The sequence below is a fragment of the Mixophyes fleayi genome, chromosome 8, assembly GCF_038048845.1.
Source record: "Mixophyes fleayi isolate aMixFle1 chromosome 8, aMixFle1.hap1, whole genome shotgun sequence".
Classification (NCBI taxonomy): Eukaryota; Metazoa; Chordata; class Amphibia; order Anura; family Limnodynastidae; genus Mixophyes; species Mixophyes fleayi.
Window position 1 is genome coordinate 27,635,378 of NC_134409.1, and position 21,959 is coordinate 27,657,336.

General features: G+C 38.2%; 1 protein-coding gene across 1 annotated transcript in view; it reads left to right on the forward strand.

Annotated features, from left to right (window-relative positions):
* LOC142099088 (histo-blood group ABO system transferase 2-like) overlaps positions 1-14,554 on the forward strand; it is a 57,805-nt gene extending 43,251 nt beyond the window's left edge. The window contains exons 2-4 of the mRNA XM_075182209.1: positions 2,050-2,193; positions 12,756-12,884; positions 13,613-14,554. Coding sequence (XP_075038310.1) covers positions 2,050-2,193; positions 12,756-12,884; positions 13,613-14,297 — 958 coding nt within the window. The 3' untranslated portion in view covers positions 14,298-14,554. The remainder of the gene's footprint in view (positions 1-2,049; positions 2,194-12,755; positions 12,885-13,612) is intronic.
* Positions 14,555-21,959: the final 7,405 nt, after the last annotated feature.

The following is a 21,959-nucleotide window of genomic DNA, read 5'->3' on the forward strand; positions in this document are numbered from 1 at the left end:
CAGAAGCACATAAAAGTGTATTTCATGTAATACTTGTTTAGTTTTATCCCTCTAATTTTAATTTATAAAAATTATATTATCATTACTATAAAATATATTAACCCCCTTCTTTACATTAAAAACACTAAGAGATGGCAAGCAGTTGTATATATCCACAGGTATGAGTCTCTGACGACAAATAGTTGTTTCAGTGGGAGTTTGAATTCTGTGAAGTTGGGTGATTGACCACTATACAATGGAGAGAGCATTTTAGTGTCCAATATATCATATCTTGACCATTCTACTTATCCATATAAAATGCAGAGAGCATTCTAGCGGCAACTACACAAAACATACTAACGACTACTATACAATGTTGTTCTGGAGGCCACTGTACAATGCAGAGTCAAGTCTCTGGTGGTTTAACAGTGCAGCCTGGCATTGGAAACCCATAAAATTACTGGTGTCTTTACTATGCAGATCCCAAATCTCTGGTAGCTTTACAGTGCAGAACCTCTATATTTCAGATAGCTTTGCAGTGTAGCCCACAAACTCTGTGGGGGCTTTAGAATGCAGCCTTTCTAAAGCTCTGGTGACAGCACAATGCAAAAACCCCAATTTCTGCTGGTAACACAATTCGGCCCCCAGATCTCTGATGCAGACCCAAATGGATGACATACATCTCCTACAGTCCTCAGCATTCTGAAAATGATCTTCTGTGTGAAGAAGATGGCTCCAAACTCTCTGAGTAGTAGATAGCACTGGTCATTCACCAATCAGTGTGTTTCGACCTCCCCTATTGTATTTTTTTAGTTTATTTTTAATGAAGTTATCACATTAAGGTTCAGCTTTTAAAAAAAATTGTCCTAATAACTGATTTACAATTTGACTCAGACTTGAATAAAATAAATTCCGTAGCAATACAATTTTAGCAAATTTCGTTAGCTAAATATTCAATGCAACCTTCCTCTAACACCCCGTTCACACTGCCTTAAAAACCTGGGTTATTGCCGAGGCAAGACCCGACGACCCAGGTTGAGGCTGAGTGTGAACGGGTCTCCTGCTAATTCCCGGGGAGGATCATTCCCGGGACAGAGCTGGGTAGCCTCCAGTCTGAACAGTGAGAACCGGGTTTTTCAATTCTGGTTTCACTCAAAGCTATTGAAAAGATGAAAAATGAAAAGAAAAACTTACATCACAAGAGGAGCTAATCAAAGCTCCTCTTGTGGTATTGCCATGGAAATCCGGGCAAACCCGGGCTCGGTGTGAACCTAGTCACCCAGGAATTTCTCAGATTCATATATCCGTAATATTGCAGGGGCAGCAATGTGAAAGTGGTATAAGATGATTTAACTGCTGTGTGACGTTAAAACCAGTATGGCTATAATAAACACAGTGGGCCTGATTTTTAAGGAAAGTAAGGCAAAAACTAGTAAGTTTTCTCCTGGACAAAACCATGTTACAATGCAATGTTTTTTCACCTAGCACACAAATACTGATAGCTTTATTTGAACACCGAAATTTAAAGTTGATCTAGGACATGCCCTACCGCAACTACAAATATGTCTTCACATTTTAAATTTACTTCCCCTCCAATGCAACATGGTTTTGCCAAGGTTCAAAGTTACTCATTTTTTTTTTTGCTTTATTTTCTTTAATGAATCAGGCCCAGTATAACTATAACAAACACTTTTTTTTTTTTTGCCTTTAGACACCTTTAATGTGTTGACACACAGGTATTTTTTTTTTTTTTTAAAGTATATTTTATTGACAGTTTTACAGCTTTAACAGCATTAGACTGTAAATCTTCTTCTTTTATTAGTGTTAGTTAAGTTTACATTTCAATCTTTGAACTTAAAAATTGCTTTGACCATTTTAATTTCAAAATTGCTATTCCCCGTTCCCTGTATAAATCAAAGAAAATGGCTTTTCAATGGATATAATAGTGACTCATTTACAGAGCATACAACAAATGCATTACACTAATTGCCTGTGAACTTTACTTGTGAATCTATATTTGATCTGTTAATCTCCATACTAACCTCTTTTAATTCCCGTTTTACTCTACAGCATACAGAACCCAGAACTAATTTTCACAGCTAAACAAGAACCGCAGATTAATTTGACACAAATTTGTTCACAAAAACTCATTGACAAATCCATTCAGTTGGAGCACTGTGAGAGGAAACTACTTCTAAAGGACACTGGTGTTAGGTAGGTGTTTCCTTCATAATCAATAGCAAGTTTACAGCCTAGATGACTAATCATTTGATCACCAAAACCTCCTACTGAGCCTCTCTTCCAGAGTTGTTGAATTAAATATTCCATGTTGCTAAACCAGGCAATGCAATGACCTCCTACACACAATGTGAGCTGTACTAGCAATAATGAGACTGCAACTTATCAATTAACTGGGAACTATTGACATTGTTCTTCCTGCCTTGACAGTGTCACCAATTCCCAGTGAATTGATATGTTTCATCATTCATCACTGCTAAAGAGAAAGGGTGTGTTAACAATTTAATGTAAATAAGTAATCTTATAATATACAGGTAACACAATAATTGGCCATTTTATTAGGTACACCTTTCTTGTACTGGGTAACTCCCCCTCACACACTTTGCCCCAGCATAGACTGAATTCTTCATTCTTCATAGCATGGATTCAACAAGGTGCTGGAAACATTCCTTAGGGGTATATTTACTAAACAGACTCACCCCTCAGACACTTTTGTACAACTTGCTAACATGGACAAAAACATCTTATTTTATATGTTATGTGTGCAGTTGCTAGGAAACATCATTAAACTTGATTAATCTAGCTAATACAGCAGGCACAAATTCCCTACATGCGTACACACACATATATATATATATATATATATATATATATATATATATCAGAAAGTTTCCTATATGGAGCAGCTATCTTTATTTCAATGAAAAGTGAGATGCATTATATTTGTTGATGCACATAAGGGAATCAGTAAGCACCATGTTTACCTCTGCTGGTGATGATACAGAAACAATACAACGTACCATTAATTGGCATCTCTCATAGTTCTGCCTGTTGTGTCTAATATATAAATGCTTAGTGGCGTCTGTGTGTGGGGAAAAAAAACAAGTTGCAGCGCCACCTGCTGGGCAGAGTTATACACTGACCTACTAAATTCTTAGTGTGTGTGGGAAAAAAAATTCAAAAAGGGCTGAAATTTGGTAGGGCTCAAACTCATTTTCGTGAGGTAATTTTACCTCATGAACACACATGTGTAGAGGCGTGCGTTAGTGTGTGTGTGGAAAAAACTATTTTCTCAGAAAGGGCTCATCCAATTGACCTGAAATTTGGTATACTGACATTATTTGACAAAAAAATTAGAATAGTCAAGTCAGTTAACTTCCATCATCCCCCTTCCCCCCGTGGGAGGGGTAGTAAAGGCTAAATTTACGAGTTGAGGGGTCAAACTCATTTTCGTGAGGTAATTTTACCTCATGAACACACATTAAAAAGGCCGCTTGCGTCGGGAAGTAACGCTCTTCCCCTGAGGAGGCCTGGGCTAGGTCCAAATGCATGACAAGAACCTTTTTAAGACCTTAAGTAGCTTGATTTGACTAGAATGCATGAGTATCATGCACGGGTTAACTTGTATATATATATATATATATATATATATATATATATATATCTTTCCTACAGAACATTCAGCAAATCCTAATCTATGCCTGAGTGACTACAAAATCTGTGAAATATTTGCAAACCGCTAATCACAAGCGGTTTGCTAGTTCCCCATCATTATCCACTACCTATACCCACCCCTGACCACTGGAAATACATCCCCTTTTCAGCCGTATCTGCAACTATGTCCTAGCCTGAATGTGTATTCAATAGCTTGAACATGCCCTTACTCTGCATTGCCTATGTTAGAACACCTCTTCCCTTCGTATGCGTCTGTTCAATTCCTGTGCTTGCGCAGTGCAAAAAATGCAAAGATGCTCTATGAAAAGTGGTCTAAGTCTCACTCTGAATCAGGCCCTTTATGCATTTTAACACCCTCCTGATGGAGCACTGTATGTGAATATATTCATCAAAAAAATGAAAGAATATTAATATAAATTAATATTTAGGAAATAAAAAACATACAAAAAACTGCATCCCAGAGTAAGCTGCACAAAGGAATATCCATTTTGTGTGTGTCCATTTTTCTTCTCTCCCATAACTCATAAACATTGTATGCAATATAACACCGACATGAGTTTATGCCATTTGTTATTAATATATAACCTATATTTCTCTTTTTATTACTTCTGTAACTTACTATCGCTATACCTTATCATTTGTTTGAATGTTGACTTGCGGACTTTGAGAATGGTTTGGGTGGAGAAAGATGGCAAATCAGTTTTTATATCCACAATTCCCCATTTGAAATGCTTTATTGCACAAGTACTCTTTTACTGTACCCTTTGTACTTTAAGATTTGTATTGTTAATACACAGGCTTTATTTGTAGTGCTTTTATATTGTTTCCCTTTATAGAATTCACCCTTGGAGTTTGTTCTGTGCATTCAATCTCAAACTGGCTGCTTTTATTTGTTCTTGGGTTACAAATTATAAAGAAAAAAAAAGTTGAGAATAGAATTCTACCTGGTGTACATCTGTTCAAACAATAGAGCACATCGTGAGAAATTATAAATCCTCTAAGGTACCACTAATCCTAAAAGGCACACAGCTTTTGATGAGACGGCTTCTAATAGCAGAAATATGTATGTAAAACTAGACATATTTCAGATGTGATCACAGGGTAAGCCTATGTACACCATAAGCCCTTCCTTTATATCTAAAGAAAGGAGTCTTCATTAACATAGGACAATAGCTTGCTCTCAGATGTATACACAATGTCATACATTTTCAATTCAGACTGCAAAAACTAAAAAATCCAGGTGAACTGTCCCTGAAAACAGGAAATGTGTAAAACGCCATTGCTTTGTTCATAGAACACGTAGAACAATTCACATATTGTTAAAGAGCAGGTGGGTAGTTGAAGTGCGATAATATACAAACTATCGTAGTTTACCGCTATAAGTTGCAGGGCCTGTGCATGCTAGCGTTAGTTCAATGTCTGCTCTATTCTGTTTGTAATAGTCGAAAAGAAGGGTAACAGAATTTCTCATAGAGATCATTGATCCTTATAGCAAGATTAGAGTGATTAATCAAAGACCTAAAAATACAGAATTTGGTATCTAAGTAACAGAAATATTATGTATTGATTAATCGCATGTAACTTTTCAGTGATTGATCTAGAATCAATAGTCCACTGGGTTAGAAAAGACAGAAAAGTAACTAAGCAGATTAGACAGCATTTTTAATGTTATAATATTTAAAAAACAATATTAATATCTAATATTAGAACTGGTATATAATGTCACTTTTGAAATAACAGCAAGTTGCACTCGATAGAAAGAGAAGCTAAAATTATTCATATATGAATATGTATATTTGCTGTACAGTTGAATGTAGATCCTGGTACCTGCATGTATTGGGTTGAATTATTGTAGTTGTTGATAGCTTTCACCTCTTCTCTGACATAGTGCTCCACCCAAGTTGGACTCTAGCACTTTGGGATTGTAGCTCTTAGAGATGTCTAACAAGGGTTGACTCAGAAAACCCTTGTCTGACTCAACGGCAAATAACATGATTACTGTCACGAATATCTGGGAAAGAGTATTGAGTCCTGTATAACTGCAGATAATAATACTCGAACTGGGGCGCGGAGTCTAGCGGCAGGTGCTTTTTACCATGACTCTAGAAGAGAACATGGGCTTTCACACACCTATTACCGCAGGTCGCGGTTCCCAGGGTGAGAGAAGCAGAAATATAGGTGGAGCCAGATATAGATGCAATACAACAAAATAGGCAAAGTTCACGGAAGACAATAATAATAAAGAAGTTCGTTGATTTATTAAGATAATAACTCAAAGTACTAGTAGATGGATTACTAATACAGCACAGTTGAATAGAAACAATTATAATGAAACATTAGCTGATCCGATTAGGTGGTAAGTCAGAGCAACCGCAGATGAAATAGTTCAATAGAAACGAAGATGATGAAGCATTAGCTGATTCTTGTAGATAGTAACTCAAAGCGACAGCAGATGAATTACTGATACAACACAGTTCAATAGCAACAAGTATGATGAAACATAGCTGATCCATTTAGATGGTAACTCAGAGCAACAGCAGATGAATTACTGATACAGCACAGTTCAATAGCAACAAGTATGATGAAACATTAGCTGATCCGGTTAGATGGTAACTCAGAGCAACAGCAGATGAATTACTGATACAGCACAGTTCAATAGCAACAAGTATGATGAAACATAGCTGATCTGTTTAGATGGTAACTCAGAGCAACAGCAGATGAATTACTGATACAGCACAGTTCAATAGCAACAAGTATAATGAAGACTTGGTTCATCCGTTTAAGTGGTAACACAGGTGATAGCAATTGGGTTACTGATACAACTTCAGTTCAGTGAAAACAGCAATTAATGAAGACTTAGCTGATCCATTTGCATAGTAGTTCAGCGCAGCAGGTGTAGCGGATTCCTGATGAAGTTGGGGTTACCATCATGAAGCAGTGAAGTCTAATGAGACAAGCCATAGAGAAGATGCTGAATGCGGCAGTGAAGATCCAATAAAGTGAGAGTTCCAACGAAGGTATCAGGGAGCAAAACAGCAGGTCCCGGAGCAATGATGCACAGCAACCAAGAGTAAGTCACACGAGGAGAGCCCAATCCTGACAAGAGTAAGTAACTTGAAGAACAGGATACAGAGAGCGGGAACTGGGAGGTTTAAATAGCGCTCCAAAAGCACCAGGACCAATAGGAGCATGTGGGAGGTATAGCAAGAACAATGATTGACACATGCACGGAATGGAAACAGATGAAGACTGAGACTAAAACATTGGATCCAAGATACCGTGGTCACCTTTTATGAGACAGAGGTAACAACACCGGTACTCGTCCATGGGGCCGGTGTGTGACAATTACTTACACACAAACATCAGAAGAAAGGGCAAGCCTCTTAGCACATTTATAAATAGATCTGAATATAGTATGGCCAACAAATCTGTGGATTGACAATTAGGAAGTAGGACCAAGGGTGGATTGGCCATAGAACTCACCGGGACAGTTTCCAGTAGGTCGGTGCCCCCATTGCTATCATCGAGGCGTCTCATGTATTTTCTATATTTTATCACTGAACTAAATAACAAAAACCCAGGTTAATACCTCAGAATCAATATTAGACACCAAAAAAAGGTACCAGCTCTAAATGTCCTATTTATTTTAACTTAACACAACGAGAGAGCACACATATGCGTGCATGCAGAGTTAAGCACATTCGACTCTTGCCCGTCCTTGGAAATGCAGAACAGTGGAGGGAAGGGCATGTTCACGCAAATGCTGCTGAGGCAGAGCAGCACAGAGATGACTGTATGTCTGCCAGGAGCCATATTTTCTGTACCTGTTAGAGGGCAGGTGCAAATATAATGATAACGATGATGACCACCAGCACCACACAGCTGCTTTTGATTGGTTGATTGTAAATCACCTCTGAAGCTGAGGTGCTTTCTTCATTGATCGTGCTTATAAGATTTTGTGGGTGTATTTTAAAAGTATTTTCACTCATAGGGGGGCAGGAATATTATATCTGCGGTACTATATCAAGCCTAATAGTGATCATGTTTTTCGCTTTGTAAACAAAATTTTCTTGTGCTTATGACCTGGTATTGTGTATGTGGTTGTGGGTATATGTGGGAGTATGTATTACTGGTGTAAACCTGGCCCTTATTTTACAGGTGCAGAGCTGGGTGCATCTTGGGCCTAAATACACTCTTTTTACAGGCAGCTTTTTTTTAGCATAAATTATGTCCAACATGCATCTGGCTCATTACGTCCACAGATGCAGCAGGTCCTTGTCCTATTTAGAATATATTTATACAATACAGATCACTGATTAATTTTGTAACCATATACCACTACAGCAGTGGGTTATCTGCCTAATGTTGTCGTATGTTACATAATGTACAATGGAATGGAACTTTCATACAATTAGAGTTACTAAAAGAATTGCAGAGAAAAGGAGAGTATGCAGAAACTGTATCCTGGAGAACTCCATGCAAGACCATTGGTAATGCAAATAAAACCCTTTAACCTAGATACAAGAGAGTCACAGGGTGAGTTTACCTTAGGTGAAGATAGGCTGTCAAATTGCAAGCTCGGGGTACTGTCTTGATGATCTTCGTGATATGTGTAATACAGAAATACTTTCTTCCTTGTAAACTATTTATAATAAATATTGTGGCTTTTCTATGAGGTTTTCTGGATGATTTATAATTATTACCGTACAAAACAAAGAAGCTGCAGGTTCCTCCGTCTAACATAACGTAAAACGCTCCTTAGTACATATGAATTTATCTGCAATTTTTCTTGCAGGAGCAGATGTGACCTCCCTATAAATTATTACACCCCATCCAAATGACAGATAAAATAGCTAACCCATCCAAAATGTAAAGGGTGCGTGTGGGAAGTTTGCAGATGGGAAGTTATTAGCATAGAATCCTCTAATATGCAGGATCACAAAAGTATATTGTCAAGCCTGAGGATCTGTCTGTACTCAGACTGGGTTGTGTCTCTGGAGCTGGACTGGTGACTACATGGACAAAGCTGGGTAGCCTGATAATGTTACTCTGCATGAAGTGAATGGACTGGTGCAGATGGTGAATACACTAGCAAGGGAGAGCAAACAGGAACTGGATTTCTGGACCGGACTGGAACCGGAATGCTGTATTGCAATGCTGTAACCAGATTGCTGAAAGAGGATTGCTGTAACCGGACTGGAACCGGAATGCTGTAAGAGGAAAGCTGTAGCCAGAATTCTGTAAGAGGAGTGCTATAACCGGATGGAACCAGATTGCTGGAATCGGGCTGGAGCCAGAATGCAGACTGCACTGTCAGAGCTGGATAAATAGCAAGACTGTAGAGAGATAGATAGCAAGACTGCAACTGCTGGGAACCAGGTTGGCGTCTGAAATACAACGTTGCACTGGCAACAGGTAAGGGCTCCAGGAAGTCATTTTATAGTTGTTGTTGATTCCTGATTGGAGACTGCAATCAGCTGGAAGAAGCAACACTCTGAGTTGCTGAGATGGATCAGTTGACTAAATTCACAATGGCAGATCCCATGGACTGGTTTTGGAGGGAATCTGAAATGGAAGCTGATATCACCTGATTGGCTGAGAGGAATCATGTGCCAGAATCCAAGATGGCCACGCCCATACTCTGATTCTGGAGGGATCTCTGGAGTGGAGCCAGACTGGACAGCATCTAACAGAGAGGTCTGAAACCAGCAGAGCCTGAGGACCGCAGGGACAACTTGGAAAGGCAGCGAAGAGGTAAGTGACAGAACCTGAGAGCCTGGTGTGTGACATATATTAAAAGCCAACTTTTAAAATAAAAAAAGTACACTTTATTTGTTCTTTATTTTAAAAATATTTGCTTCACTATATGTTTCAATGCAGCTTTTGTATTTAGTTCCACCATGAAAATCCTGTACTATGTTCTCTGCTTATTACTAGGAATGTATTATACATCTTATAGTGACTTGCTACATCTGTTTGTGAAACACAAAGTAATCATGCAAATTTCATTTCATTAAGAACAGAAATATTTATTTTTGCTAACTATTAATAATGTGTTTTTTAGCTACTTGTTCCCATAATAACTTACTGTGCCTAAAATATTGTCCATTTAAAGACACCAGTTCAGTTTAAATAGATCTAGCGCCCTCTGTGCGCTCTTACCACCACCTCTCTGCTTCTTTTGACTATTTTTCCAACTGTTTGTACTTTGAATGCTAGCTGAGTACGGTGAGCACAAGCTTTTGTGTAACTTGTGCACACTCAAAAGTCAGTATGGCTAACCTGAAACAGATAATTGACAAAGCAAGAGTTCAATTGTCAGGAACCACAATCCATCCCAATGTTCCTCAGTTACAGGCAATCCATGCATCCGTAAACACTGATCGCAACTAATAGGTATAATACCTCCTGCTGGCTATAGGCTGTTTTGCATTAGAGCACAGAGAATAGTAACTATTTCTGCATTTTTAGGCTCCTTTCAATGAGATATTATTTAAGTAAAATGTTAACCTTACTGTCCCTTCAGTACAAAACCCTCTCAGATCAATTACACCTTAATTCTTACGATCCTTTGGACCCCTAATCACAGCCTAATTAATTTAGTCCAAATCAGTGGTCAAAGTGTTTGTATGTAAATTTATAAGTGGCAGTATAGGAATATGTAAGTGAATGGAATTTGACAGTTTTACAATGAAAGCAGTAGAAGTAGCGGTATGACATACCACCGTATACCAGCTCACTTCCACCACTCCTCCAAATACCACCATCCCAAATTACAGTTAAAAGTTTCCAATGGTTGATGTTATATTTAATCTTAAACACATAGACATCTACAGAAATAAAATAAATTTCTCTCAGAAGAGATGTGGCTATAATCTTCCCAATTTAACTATTGTGTGGCATCTCACTATTACAGTTTTTTATCACTCAATAGAGTGTTAGGGCTAATGCTCCTGTATTGCTATATAGAGGTATACTTAACCTTCAATTGACAAGCCAAAGATTATATGTATAATGCTGTATCAGCAGTATGATGTATATGATCGATCAGAGCTCAAAGAAAAGAGACCACACGAGCTGTCTGGTGTCCAAATTGAACTGCTTTACTTCTTCAAAATAGCTAATTTTTATAAACATCATCGTGTCATAATCACGTTAGTGTAAATCAACCAATTAATTATCAATGTACTATTTTGATATAAACATATATTGCAAGTATAACAGATACATCGAAACCAATAACAAGAGAAAATGGAATTTCTGCAGTATGGCAAAATAGGCATAAAATATGATTCTCGTCAACATGTTGATTTCTGATATTTCTCAATATCCTTTAATTCTTCTTGTTTTTTTTTATCTGGAATGTTCTGAGGTTAGCGCACTTCTTCATTTTAGCAAACTTTCGCTGTCAAATGTCTTGTTGTTGTCCCTTTTATCCAGACAGAACATTAACACAAAATATCTGAATTTGACTTAAAGAAATAAGCTACCTTTAATTGATCTGACAGAAAAACATTGGCTGTTATGAGCATTCATAGCATTATATTTGTTAATACCTTAAAACTTATTTCTGATTAGCTTAGTTTATGATTATAGCTTAAGGGCCCTAAATAATAAGATAACTTATCCATAATTCATATGAACACATGAACCTATACCCCACAAGAGCATCAAATCTAGCAATAAAAAACGGTTTGCCTGGAGAAAGCACATCTAGCGAAATGCGTGTCAGGCATCTTGCTCTCTATGCTTCTGATCTGAATTATTTAATATTCCTCTTCAATTACTGAGATCAAGAATTCTCAATTTTAACATCTCAATTCAGTAATATTTATGTGCCCAAATCCACAGTATTAGTTGAACAGTTGGTAGTCAGGAATTCACTCCCCTCATCCACATAGATATAGAGAGCCGTTATCAGTTATACGGCGATTTCTCGATTCATTAGGGAGAGTAGAATAGGCAGAAGTATTTCCTACGGCAGTGGATACCAAACTTTTTCAGTTCAAGGCACCCTTAGGGTCTCACTAATTTTGTCAAGGCACCCCTAAGCCAAAATAATTACCAAGTAGTTCCCCGTCTTGCTTACCACTGGCCCTGGCCGAGACACCCCTGTGAGATCGCCGAGGCATCCTAGGGAGCCTAGACACACAGTTTGGGGACCACTGTCCTACGGTATTAGATGATTAATGAAGATATATCAATAGGGACGATTTCCTTCATGTTTGAAATATTTTTGATTAACGCTTTGGCTATAGGGAAGTTAAAGCTCATCCACTGAGAATTTAACTGATACATTATCGGATACTAGTGCTATAAACTAATATATTGTGGCTGATTTATTACCAATACAATATATTGCCTGATCCAGATTAAGATAGGGTCTGATTGAAAAAGAGATAGAGAAAAACACACAGCATTTTTATTTCACTTTAATCACCAATTTGCACAATTTTTTTGCTGTTTTTAAGTTGCACTGCAATTTTAGTACAATTGTAATAAAAGTTAAATTTTAATGTGAAGAAAGGGAATCTTCATGCAATATTGATAATTCTAATATTGGGGCTGTATATGCGCCATCTATAACCAGCATTTGTGTCTTCTTGTTTGATGTTTGTACTTTAGCTGGTAGGCACCACCTCAGAACGTTTCGGAATTGGAGATTGGTAGTAATACCTAAAATCAAAGGTTAAGATAAATTACTAAATACATTAAAGAAAACATACCAAGCAACAGTGCTTATAATTTATTCTAGTGCAACAATAATTCTAAACCCCTCATTAACATGCAAAGAAGTGTGATGCTCTGTGCAAAGTAACTTAAGCCAAATGGCTTTATTATTTTTAGAAATTGTTTAAATTTTTTCCCTTTGCCTTCTTATTATCAATAAATATAATGAAGGTCAGGAAGATGAACAAAAGTAAATTAGCATGTGGGGGGCCTCGTTACTTATTCTGGGTATATTCATGAAATATGCCTCTAAGTATAAACTCTAAATTATATTCTTATTTGACGCTTGTTGAAAAATCACTTTATGAGAAGATTTGACTTTTCTAACAATATGCTTGTGTTTCCTTCTATAGGAAAGCAGCAATCAATGTCATTACTCCCTGGCTTGCCCCGGTTATCTGGGATGGAACATTTAACATTAACATCTTAAATGACCAACATAAGGAAACAAGGATAGGACTGTTTGTATTTGCTGTGAAAAAGTAAGTAGTAGTTTTACACTAAATAAGGGTAAACAGAAGAGAACAGCTCAGATTATTTTTCGCAATATTTCTAAACATATTTCAGAACAAACAATGATATATAACTACAACATCAGATTTTTTTAGCTCGGTTATATGTAATAGCTGATGCTATTTAAATGTATTAGTGATGTCCGTCATGTACAGTCGCTAATAATGATAAAATGAGTATAATGGTACTGTAACGATACTGGTGGTATTATCTGCCCAATAGCCGAGTAGATATCCAGAGAGTAGTCAGACATTTGCCAGGTCGGTACACAAGAGGGTAGTCAGACATTTGCCGGGTAGTCACAGATGCAAGGTAGAGTAGCAGGTAGCAGGAGCTGAGCAAGCAGAATACTCAAGCACATGTCTGAACCAGGAAGTGCCATTTATAGGCCCAAACAGGAAACAGGATCCAAGATGGTTTCTCTTTGATGCCAAACTGGCCATCTTAGATAAGGGCAAATCTAAGGGCAAGTTTGAAAATACAGAAACCTCTAGTGGTCGGAGGTGCAAGTGTCAAAGTAATTCCTTACAGGTACACTTGTAGGTTTCTTCATAAATAGCACCTGTAAGTTTTATATAATGCTAGAAAAACACAACATAAATATAGATAATTATCTGAATATTTGTAGTGTAGGTCACTTGTATTTATTAGGTTTTTTTCATGTATTTTTGAACAATAATGAAGTATTTCTTTCCAGGTATATTCGTTTCCTTCAGCCATTCCTGGAGTCAGCAGAACGTTTCTTCATGGTCGGTCACAAAGTTACGTATTATGTCTTCACAGACAAAGTCAGTGATGTAGTTAAACCCAAGATAGCTAATGGTCGTGTCTTGCAACTGCATGAGGTTACTGCCGACCAACGCTGGCAGGATGTGTCAATGAGAAGGATGGACACCCTCCAAGTCTTCACCAAGGAACACATGCCTAAAGAGATAGACTACTTGATATGTGCTGATGTGGATATGGTGTTTAATGATCATATGGGTGTTGAAATACTTGGAGACCTGGTAGCCACACTCCACCCAGGATTTTTCCTGTCCGAACCGGAGTCCTTTTCTTATGAGCGTCGACCAATTTCTGCTGCATATATACCCCATGGCCAAGGAGATTTCTATTACATGGCAGCTTTATATGGTGGAAAGGTGGAAGAAATTTACAAGCTCAGCATGGCTTGCCAGAAAGGTATCACAGAGGACAAGAAAAAGAACATTGAAGCTGTGTGGCAAGAGGAGTCTCATCTGAACAAATACCTGGTATACAATAAACCTACTAAAGTGCTTTCCCCTGAATATCTGTGGGCTACTGGTCTACCTCACGGTGAATTTATAAAGAAAATACGGTTCCTAGCGGTAGATAAAAACCATAATGAAGTGAGAAACTAAAATGGTTTTCTAACCAAAACAAATGGACCAAACTAACTTTCTAGAACTCTTCCCCCAGCAAAGAAACCTAATTGAAGAGTCACAGTGTGAAGCTGTTGATGTCATGTCATTCTCTCTACACCCTGTCAAGTCACTAAAGGACACAATATCTGAATAGTAATATGACCATATTTGTGACAGTCTGGTATGAACTGACCATCATGATGCCTTTTCTTGATGATGCACAATAAAATGGACCTTTTATAGTATTAAACACATTTGCTGGTACTGTAATATTTGCTGCTGTAAGTTGTATGAACGTACTTCTTTTACCTTTTTCTGTTTATTGCAGCATATTTATCTTACTATATTGTGGATTTTTCTTTAACTGTAATGATGGTTCATCCAGAAAAATCAGGTTCCTGCTAAGTGGAAAAACATTAGACAAAAGGCACAAAATCAACCCAGGGGTCTATCCATTCTGCAATTTGTTCATTTAAAAGGATTGCTCACCTTTGGACGTCTACAGTTTTGATGTGATCTCCCACCACCCCCCTCTCTGTGTAGCAAATAGAGTAGTCCTGTCCATGTTAAACGAAACTCCATCTGTCCAGTACTCTTCAATAGCGATCTGATGAAGAGGATTGCTGCCATGTAATGAAGCTTTTTTTAAAATGAAGAGTTTAATTTAGAATTGGACAAATGTCTGTAAGATATCCATTTCTGTCCTGCACATACACACAAACATGCATATGCATTCGTCCATATATAGACTTCTGTGTATCATTGACTTAAGTGTCTTTACACCTGTAGAGGCAGAATGGAGTTGGGAGGGATGGCAAGCATAGGCTGAGTACATTTAGGGTGTGTTCATGGAATTGTGACTCAACCCAGGGGCACACACAGGGGGGGTTTCTGGGTCTCCAGAAACCCCTCCCCTCCGCTAAAATGCCCTACATAGCGGCACTGTACTATACATCTGCCCCGCCGCTATCAAAGAAGCGTCCGCTGCGGTACTGTATTGCGGCGCTGTCAAAAGAAGCGTCCACGGCGGGCGCATGTGTGGCAGCTCTCGCTTTTCTATTGTTTTTTTTGGGGTGGAGGGGAAACCCCCCCCTTAAAAATCCTCCGTGCGCCCCTGCAACTAGACCTGGATGCAGATACACCTGTCAGGAGGTGTCTCTCTTGGCTTTGCTGGAGGCTTGTGCAACAATACACGATGATGATGATGATGATGATGATGATGATGACTGTAAGCAGGAGAAGCCTCTACTGATTGGATACTTACCTACTGACTCCTCCAAATGATGGTACTAAATTAATTAGCATCACTGCTGTTATATGAAGTCTCGCCCTTCTATTCACATTATTTATTTGTCATTTCTGTTTGGTCTACTGCAGAGAAGAACATTCTAGTGGGTTTTGAAAGAGATAAACAACATATGTTTGCAATTTAACTTATTTTCATTTGTATTAGAGTTTAATATATGGGACATGCAATTTTGGCATTTATTAATACTGCCGAGATACTATTCTTTTGTGTGTATGAAACATCTTTATATTACATTGTGTACAAATAGGTTAGCATTTACTGCTAGTACTTATACAGTCAAGCCACGTCTCTGTGCTACACTCTACACTCTTCCTATTATGGGGTGTAAGTGTACACACTTGCTATGCCTGGGACAAATATTACTGCTTTTGAGCTTGATGCATCTTGAGATGCGCATGACTCAATATATACATGTAAATATGCTGTTTTGTGCATCTTTTCCTTGTGTATATTCTCAGCACATATGTGTCTAACTCTAAATTCACCCCAAAATGATCAAACTGTGAAGTGATATGGCTCCTAGTTTTATATTACAGAGGGGTATGGATTGCAGGTTATATTAAGAGGAGGTTATCTGAAAGTGGAGGCAGTCATTTAGAGGATTATAGAAATTCATTATAGTGCAACCTATCAATTTAAAAAGAAACGGTGAATTGATATCATTCATTTAATATTTGTCTAGTCAGCAAATTGCTTCCCCTGTGTGCCTGTGATAGGTACTCTTCCTTTAATATGGTACCTGTGAACTTTACTTTAGAAGATACAGCAGTGGCTGACCGCCTATGGAATGATATTGCTTATTTAAGTTGCAATAGGAAACAGACACTACTGTACAGTTTGCTTCATCTGCAACTGTGTTAGCTCTGTGCAGGCCAGACTTCAATATGAGCTGCTCTAAATATGCTGCAAGCACTTTGGTGATGAAGTCACATGGAGAGAAATATAGTGCAATGCATCATGGTACATGTAGTTCTCTGCCACAATTCTTCTACTCTTCTACTCAGTGATGTAACTGCAGAGTGCCCTTCCTCAGCTTTCAAAAACTGCTTTTTGAAAGGATGCAAAGTCAGAAGGATGTTAATGCATACCTCATAATACCTTCACAATGGGGTGTGATTTATTTGAAAGTGGGTGTGTCCACACTGATAAGTAAGTATGGATTGGTGGCTCATGATAATGTTTAGGCTTATTTTATGCCAATTTCAATTTATTTTTTTACATTTTGGGGTATGTTATTGGGGTCCACAGAAGGCCCTGTAATATTTATTTCCATGGTCGCAGCAAAACAAAGTTTGCTGTTGCAAGTGATACAAAAGAAAAACCCGTACCTTTGAGATGCATCAAACCTTGATGTTGTTGCGTGTGCTTGAGCTTGACACACACTTACTGGACATTGACTATGTGCATATGCCCAGTCCCCTCCACGTTCCGCCCATGAAATCGTACATTGTAGTAAGGGTTTTTTGCATTCAAAGATGAATTGGATGTCGCTATGTTTACTGGCATATAGCCGTTTTTTTGCGTGCTCAGAGCGATTTTACACAAAATACGACACATATCTGCATCCTTAATGAATTAGGCCCTCGATGAGCATGTTACCTATGTTCAAGCAAATAAAAATAATAAATAATAATAATACAAATTATGAATTATGAAGTACTGTGGATTCATAGAATCTTGCCCACTTACCTTCGTCATTGGCAGCAGGGTGGAGGTAAGTTCGAGGTGGCAGTTGCACTGTTAAGCTAAATTAAATCAATTTGTGTTTCTCTACTCCTTTATACTGCAGGCTGATTCAACAGTAAAACAACCTGGTTCTCCTATGAACTACTGTGTAATGAAGATAAATTGTATGAATCTGTCAATGCTGTATTAGCCAATTTTATGAATTATTAATGTAAAGAGCAAAGAACTAGGGCACATAATAACCTCCATTTAATGGATGATTTAACATATACATCCTGCTCTGAGTCACTGCTACATCTGTTTTTACGTCACTCACCCTGTTCATTAAAAAGAAAACCTCTTTCACACTTAAAACTGAATAATAGAAATGATCAACAATTGCTTTGTTGATTGGAAACCTGTACTGGAGAGAGAGAGAGGAGAGAGAGAGGAGAGAGAGAGAGAGGAGAGAGAGAGAGGAAAGAGAGAGAGGAGAGAGAGAGGAGAGAGATAGGAGAGAGAGAGGAGAGAGAGAGAGAGGAGAGAGAGAGGAGAGAGAGAGGAGAGAGAGGAGAGAGAGAGGAGAGAGAGAAGAGAGAGAGAAGAGAGAGAGAGAGATTGAGATAGATAGATAGATAGATAGGTCACAGAGAGAGAGAGAGAGAGAGGAGAGAGGAGGGAGAGAGAGGAGAGAGAGAGAGAGATATTGAGATAGATAGATAGATAGATAGGTCACAGGTAGCGCCTGGGCGTTTGTCATGGTGTCACAAGACTTACCAGAGTACTACTTTGATACAAACACAAATGGATGACCAGATAACAATGATATAAAAGAGTATGTATATACCACTGAACCACCCTCCTGCTTCAGTAAACCAGTTTGCTGGGTGTAACCACCTAAACCAATTATCCTGACCTTGATGTTTACTAGCAAAATTTGCTTTCAACTCCTCAACTTCTTCTATGTGCTGATTTATAACTGTTTCAGGTTATAAGTGTCATTGGTGTAATGAACAACACTGTACATCAAACTGGGTGGACAATGTGAGGAAGTAACCTCCGCCCTGGGCTGTAAGGTAATCCAGCACTAATTTGCGTTGAATGATCCCTTTCTGATCATTTGTTACTCTTCTCCAACGTACCTAAAGGTAGTGCCATAGATGGCTGTTATGTTGTCCAGTAGGTCAGCCAAATCACTTACTTGTCTGACAATATATACAGTTCCTAAAGCAATAACATGTAACAGAGTATATTCTATCATAGTGCCATTACTGGTGTAAAACAAGTGATTGAACGTTTGTTGTTTTGTTTGTTTTGTTCAATAATTTGCAGTGTCTTGGTCAACATATGCTGTTTTTAATAGGTTATGTGGAACTACCATAATACATAGCAGTAAACATGATAAAAGTACAATTTCCATATGCGCCATTAAGGAACCATTTAAATGCTCCTTCCCCACACAAACATAATATACAACAGGTGACAAAGCATACAGTATACAATTTTGGAAAAAAGAAAATATGTGTTAACGAGGCACTCAATGGATATAGGATATTATAAAACAATCAAACTTTATTAATATACATTAATATACTTTAAAAATTATTAGATATCGCAACATGTAATCTTGACAAAGATAGTGAAATATTAAAAGAAGATGTATGAAAAAAATGACCAGAATGAATGTAAACTGATAACACCAGCAGACAAACTGCTGGAACGCACTGTTCCCCTCAACAGTAAAATATATATTTATAATGAGTTTATATTTAATGTCGTTATGTTCTATATCAATGCTCTACAAATGGGATTAGTATCCTGATCTAGATTGTAGAGAAACCTTTAGATAAACAGAATCTGATCATACAGTAATTTGAGCCATGTGAGAAAAAGATTTTCTCGTAGGGATAAGCTGGAATCTAATAGAATCGGGAGCTTTATATGAAGCTTTCCATTCCCTTAATGTCTCTCAAATACATTCCATAGAAATAATTATAAAAGGCAATAAATTATCATGCCAGGACTGAAGTGTATCGATAGTCAGAACTGCTAATAGCATATTCTTTTATAATTAGGCTGCAGCCGTAGTGTTTAAGCGGAGAACATGTGTTCTTAATTAGGTAGAGCCACCCAGTTATCAAAGATATTTCAAACTGATCCTAAGCGTGCTAGTAACAACATTAGGGCAATAAATTGTCATGTCAGGACTAAAATGTATCGATAGTCAGAACCGCTAATAGTATATTCTTTTATAAATTCTCTTTGAGCTATAACGTATGAAATGACATATATATCAGAGGAGTCTTCTCAATGTGTACTCCACACACTCCAATTCCTGAACTTGTAAGTGGGGATTCCGGTTTTATTTCCCATTTTATTTTCTGAAACTCATCTGTGCAAACCTATTGTATGTTTGTTACCTTTTTGTAAATAAGCCTTGGAAATATTATTCAGATTAAACATATTTTATTTAGCGTACTCTCCGTGATTCTTTGTAAACTTACGAAGTGCAGGGAGGCTCCTGCTACATGTGTATGTGATTTAAGTGTGAAAAATTAATAAGTGGTTCTGGTGAACATAAGAATTCCATAATAAATCCTTTGTGGTGGCAGAAAAGGAGTATTCATTGCTAAGTGACTAAGGTGACACCAGTCAATGCCAGCTGTTCAGATTACTGTATCTGGGACAGACTGGGCAGTCTATGTATCAAAGTTTGTGTCTGTGCCACTTTGCTGTGCACAGTTAGCATTTCTTCTTTGATTTCTTCCGCAATAGACATAATAGGTTTTGCGGTTGCCATTGGTAATAGTGCGTCTTTTAGCTGTTTTAAAACCATTGGTTGATATGGTGTTATCAGGAAATACACTGGGGTGTGAGTTTCATTACCAATCACAATATATGCAATTTTGTCACTTAATAATCCCACAGACAATGTGTCTGTAATTTCCTGTTGCTCTCTTTTATCAGACAATTCCCCAGTCAGTTTGTGTGTTGTTGCATGTCCTTTGTGCTTCGATGTGTGTAACACGCTGTTCAGTATCAGTGTGTTTCCACCCCCTATCACTGCCTCATTGTCAACCTGTAGATCATTATGTTCATAAGTATTAGGGCTCACAACCACCAAGATGAACTTTTAGAACGGATAGTGTTGAGGTCTTCACCTTTAGCAGCCGCCTTTCCCATAGAGCTTTATGTGCTCACAGGTACTTGGATGCCCCCAGGTCTTAAGCTGAGTGTAATAAAAGGTCATCTATGATGGCCGTAGCGCAGATGGAACCAGAGGCGCTAACCCAGACTTGAGCGGATGGTCAGTGGCGGGCCGAGGTCAGGGGTCCTTAGCAGATAGGCAAATCGGTATCCAGTATTCAATCAAAAGATCAGGGCAACAGGCAAACAGGCAAGGTCCAAGGTACAAGCTAGGGTCACAACAGACGGTCAGCCAGAGTCAGGATACAAACAGCAGGTCAGCAAACAGCACAGACAGTGAACGCTATAACTGGCAGGGAGGCTAAGTCCTCCCTGTCTTAAATACAGAAAGCAGCCAATCAGAGCCCTGCCCTACAAGTATTCCCAAAGGCTGCCTAATTAATAGACCACTGATTAATTAGTCCTCAGGCTGTTAAACAATATGCACACATGCCCCGGCTGGCCAGTGTTGCCGGACCGTGACGATACTTAGAAAGCATTCCGACTGTTGCCATGGTAATGGTCGGGACGGCGGAAACCGAAAGTGACGTCCTGGCTGTTGCTATGACACAGCTTTTGGAGGTGAGCAGCGGATCGCCGCGGCTCATAACAATAAGACACTTGTTGTTTTCGTGTTTCTCTGTGTAGCTTAACTGTAACGCTGTGTTCCATGGTCCAAGACACTGTCTAGCTATTTGAGCTATTTGAGCTATTTGAGCTATATTGATGTTTCTTAAATGCTCGGATATTGTGACATATCAACTGCATATGGTGCGCCCCACATACTGCAGACCACAAGGGCATTCAAGAAGGTACACCACTCTTGTTGTGTCATATGTAATTTTTTATATATCATCATCACCATTTATTTATACTGATTCCGCAGTGCTGTACAGCGAACTCATTCACATCAGTCCCTGCCCCTTTGGAGCTTACAGTCTAAATTCCCTAACAGACAGACACACAGACACAGACAGAGAGAGAGACTAGGGTAAATTTTGATAGCACCAATTAACCTACTAGTATGTTTTTGGAGTGTGGGAAGAAACCGGAGCACCCAGAGGAAACCCACGCAAACACAGGGAGAACATACAAACTCCACACAGATAAGGCCATGGTCGGGAATTGAACTCATAACCCTAGCACTGTGAGGCAGAAGTGCTAACCACTTTTTTATATTTATATATATATTTTTTGTATTTTTTTCTTTTATAAATTCTCTATTGGTGATATTGGATTTGAAAGACAGTGCTTTGAAATGTATCTTTACAGGCTTGACATCGATTACAGTAAACCATGTTTCTTGTTATTTTATTGATTTCACAGGGTAAAAAGCTTGAAATCAATTTGTTTTTAAGATTAGGATCTTGCTTTTAGTTAAATTTCAGCACATCAGGTAGATTGTGGACTAATATTTTATCCTTCATAAGTATAGGTCACTGCCTTCTTTCAGTTCTTTCAAAATGTCTTGAATAGTTGTTAAATTGAGTGATAATGGA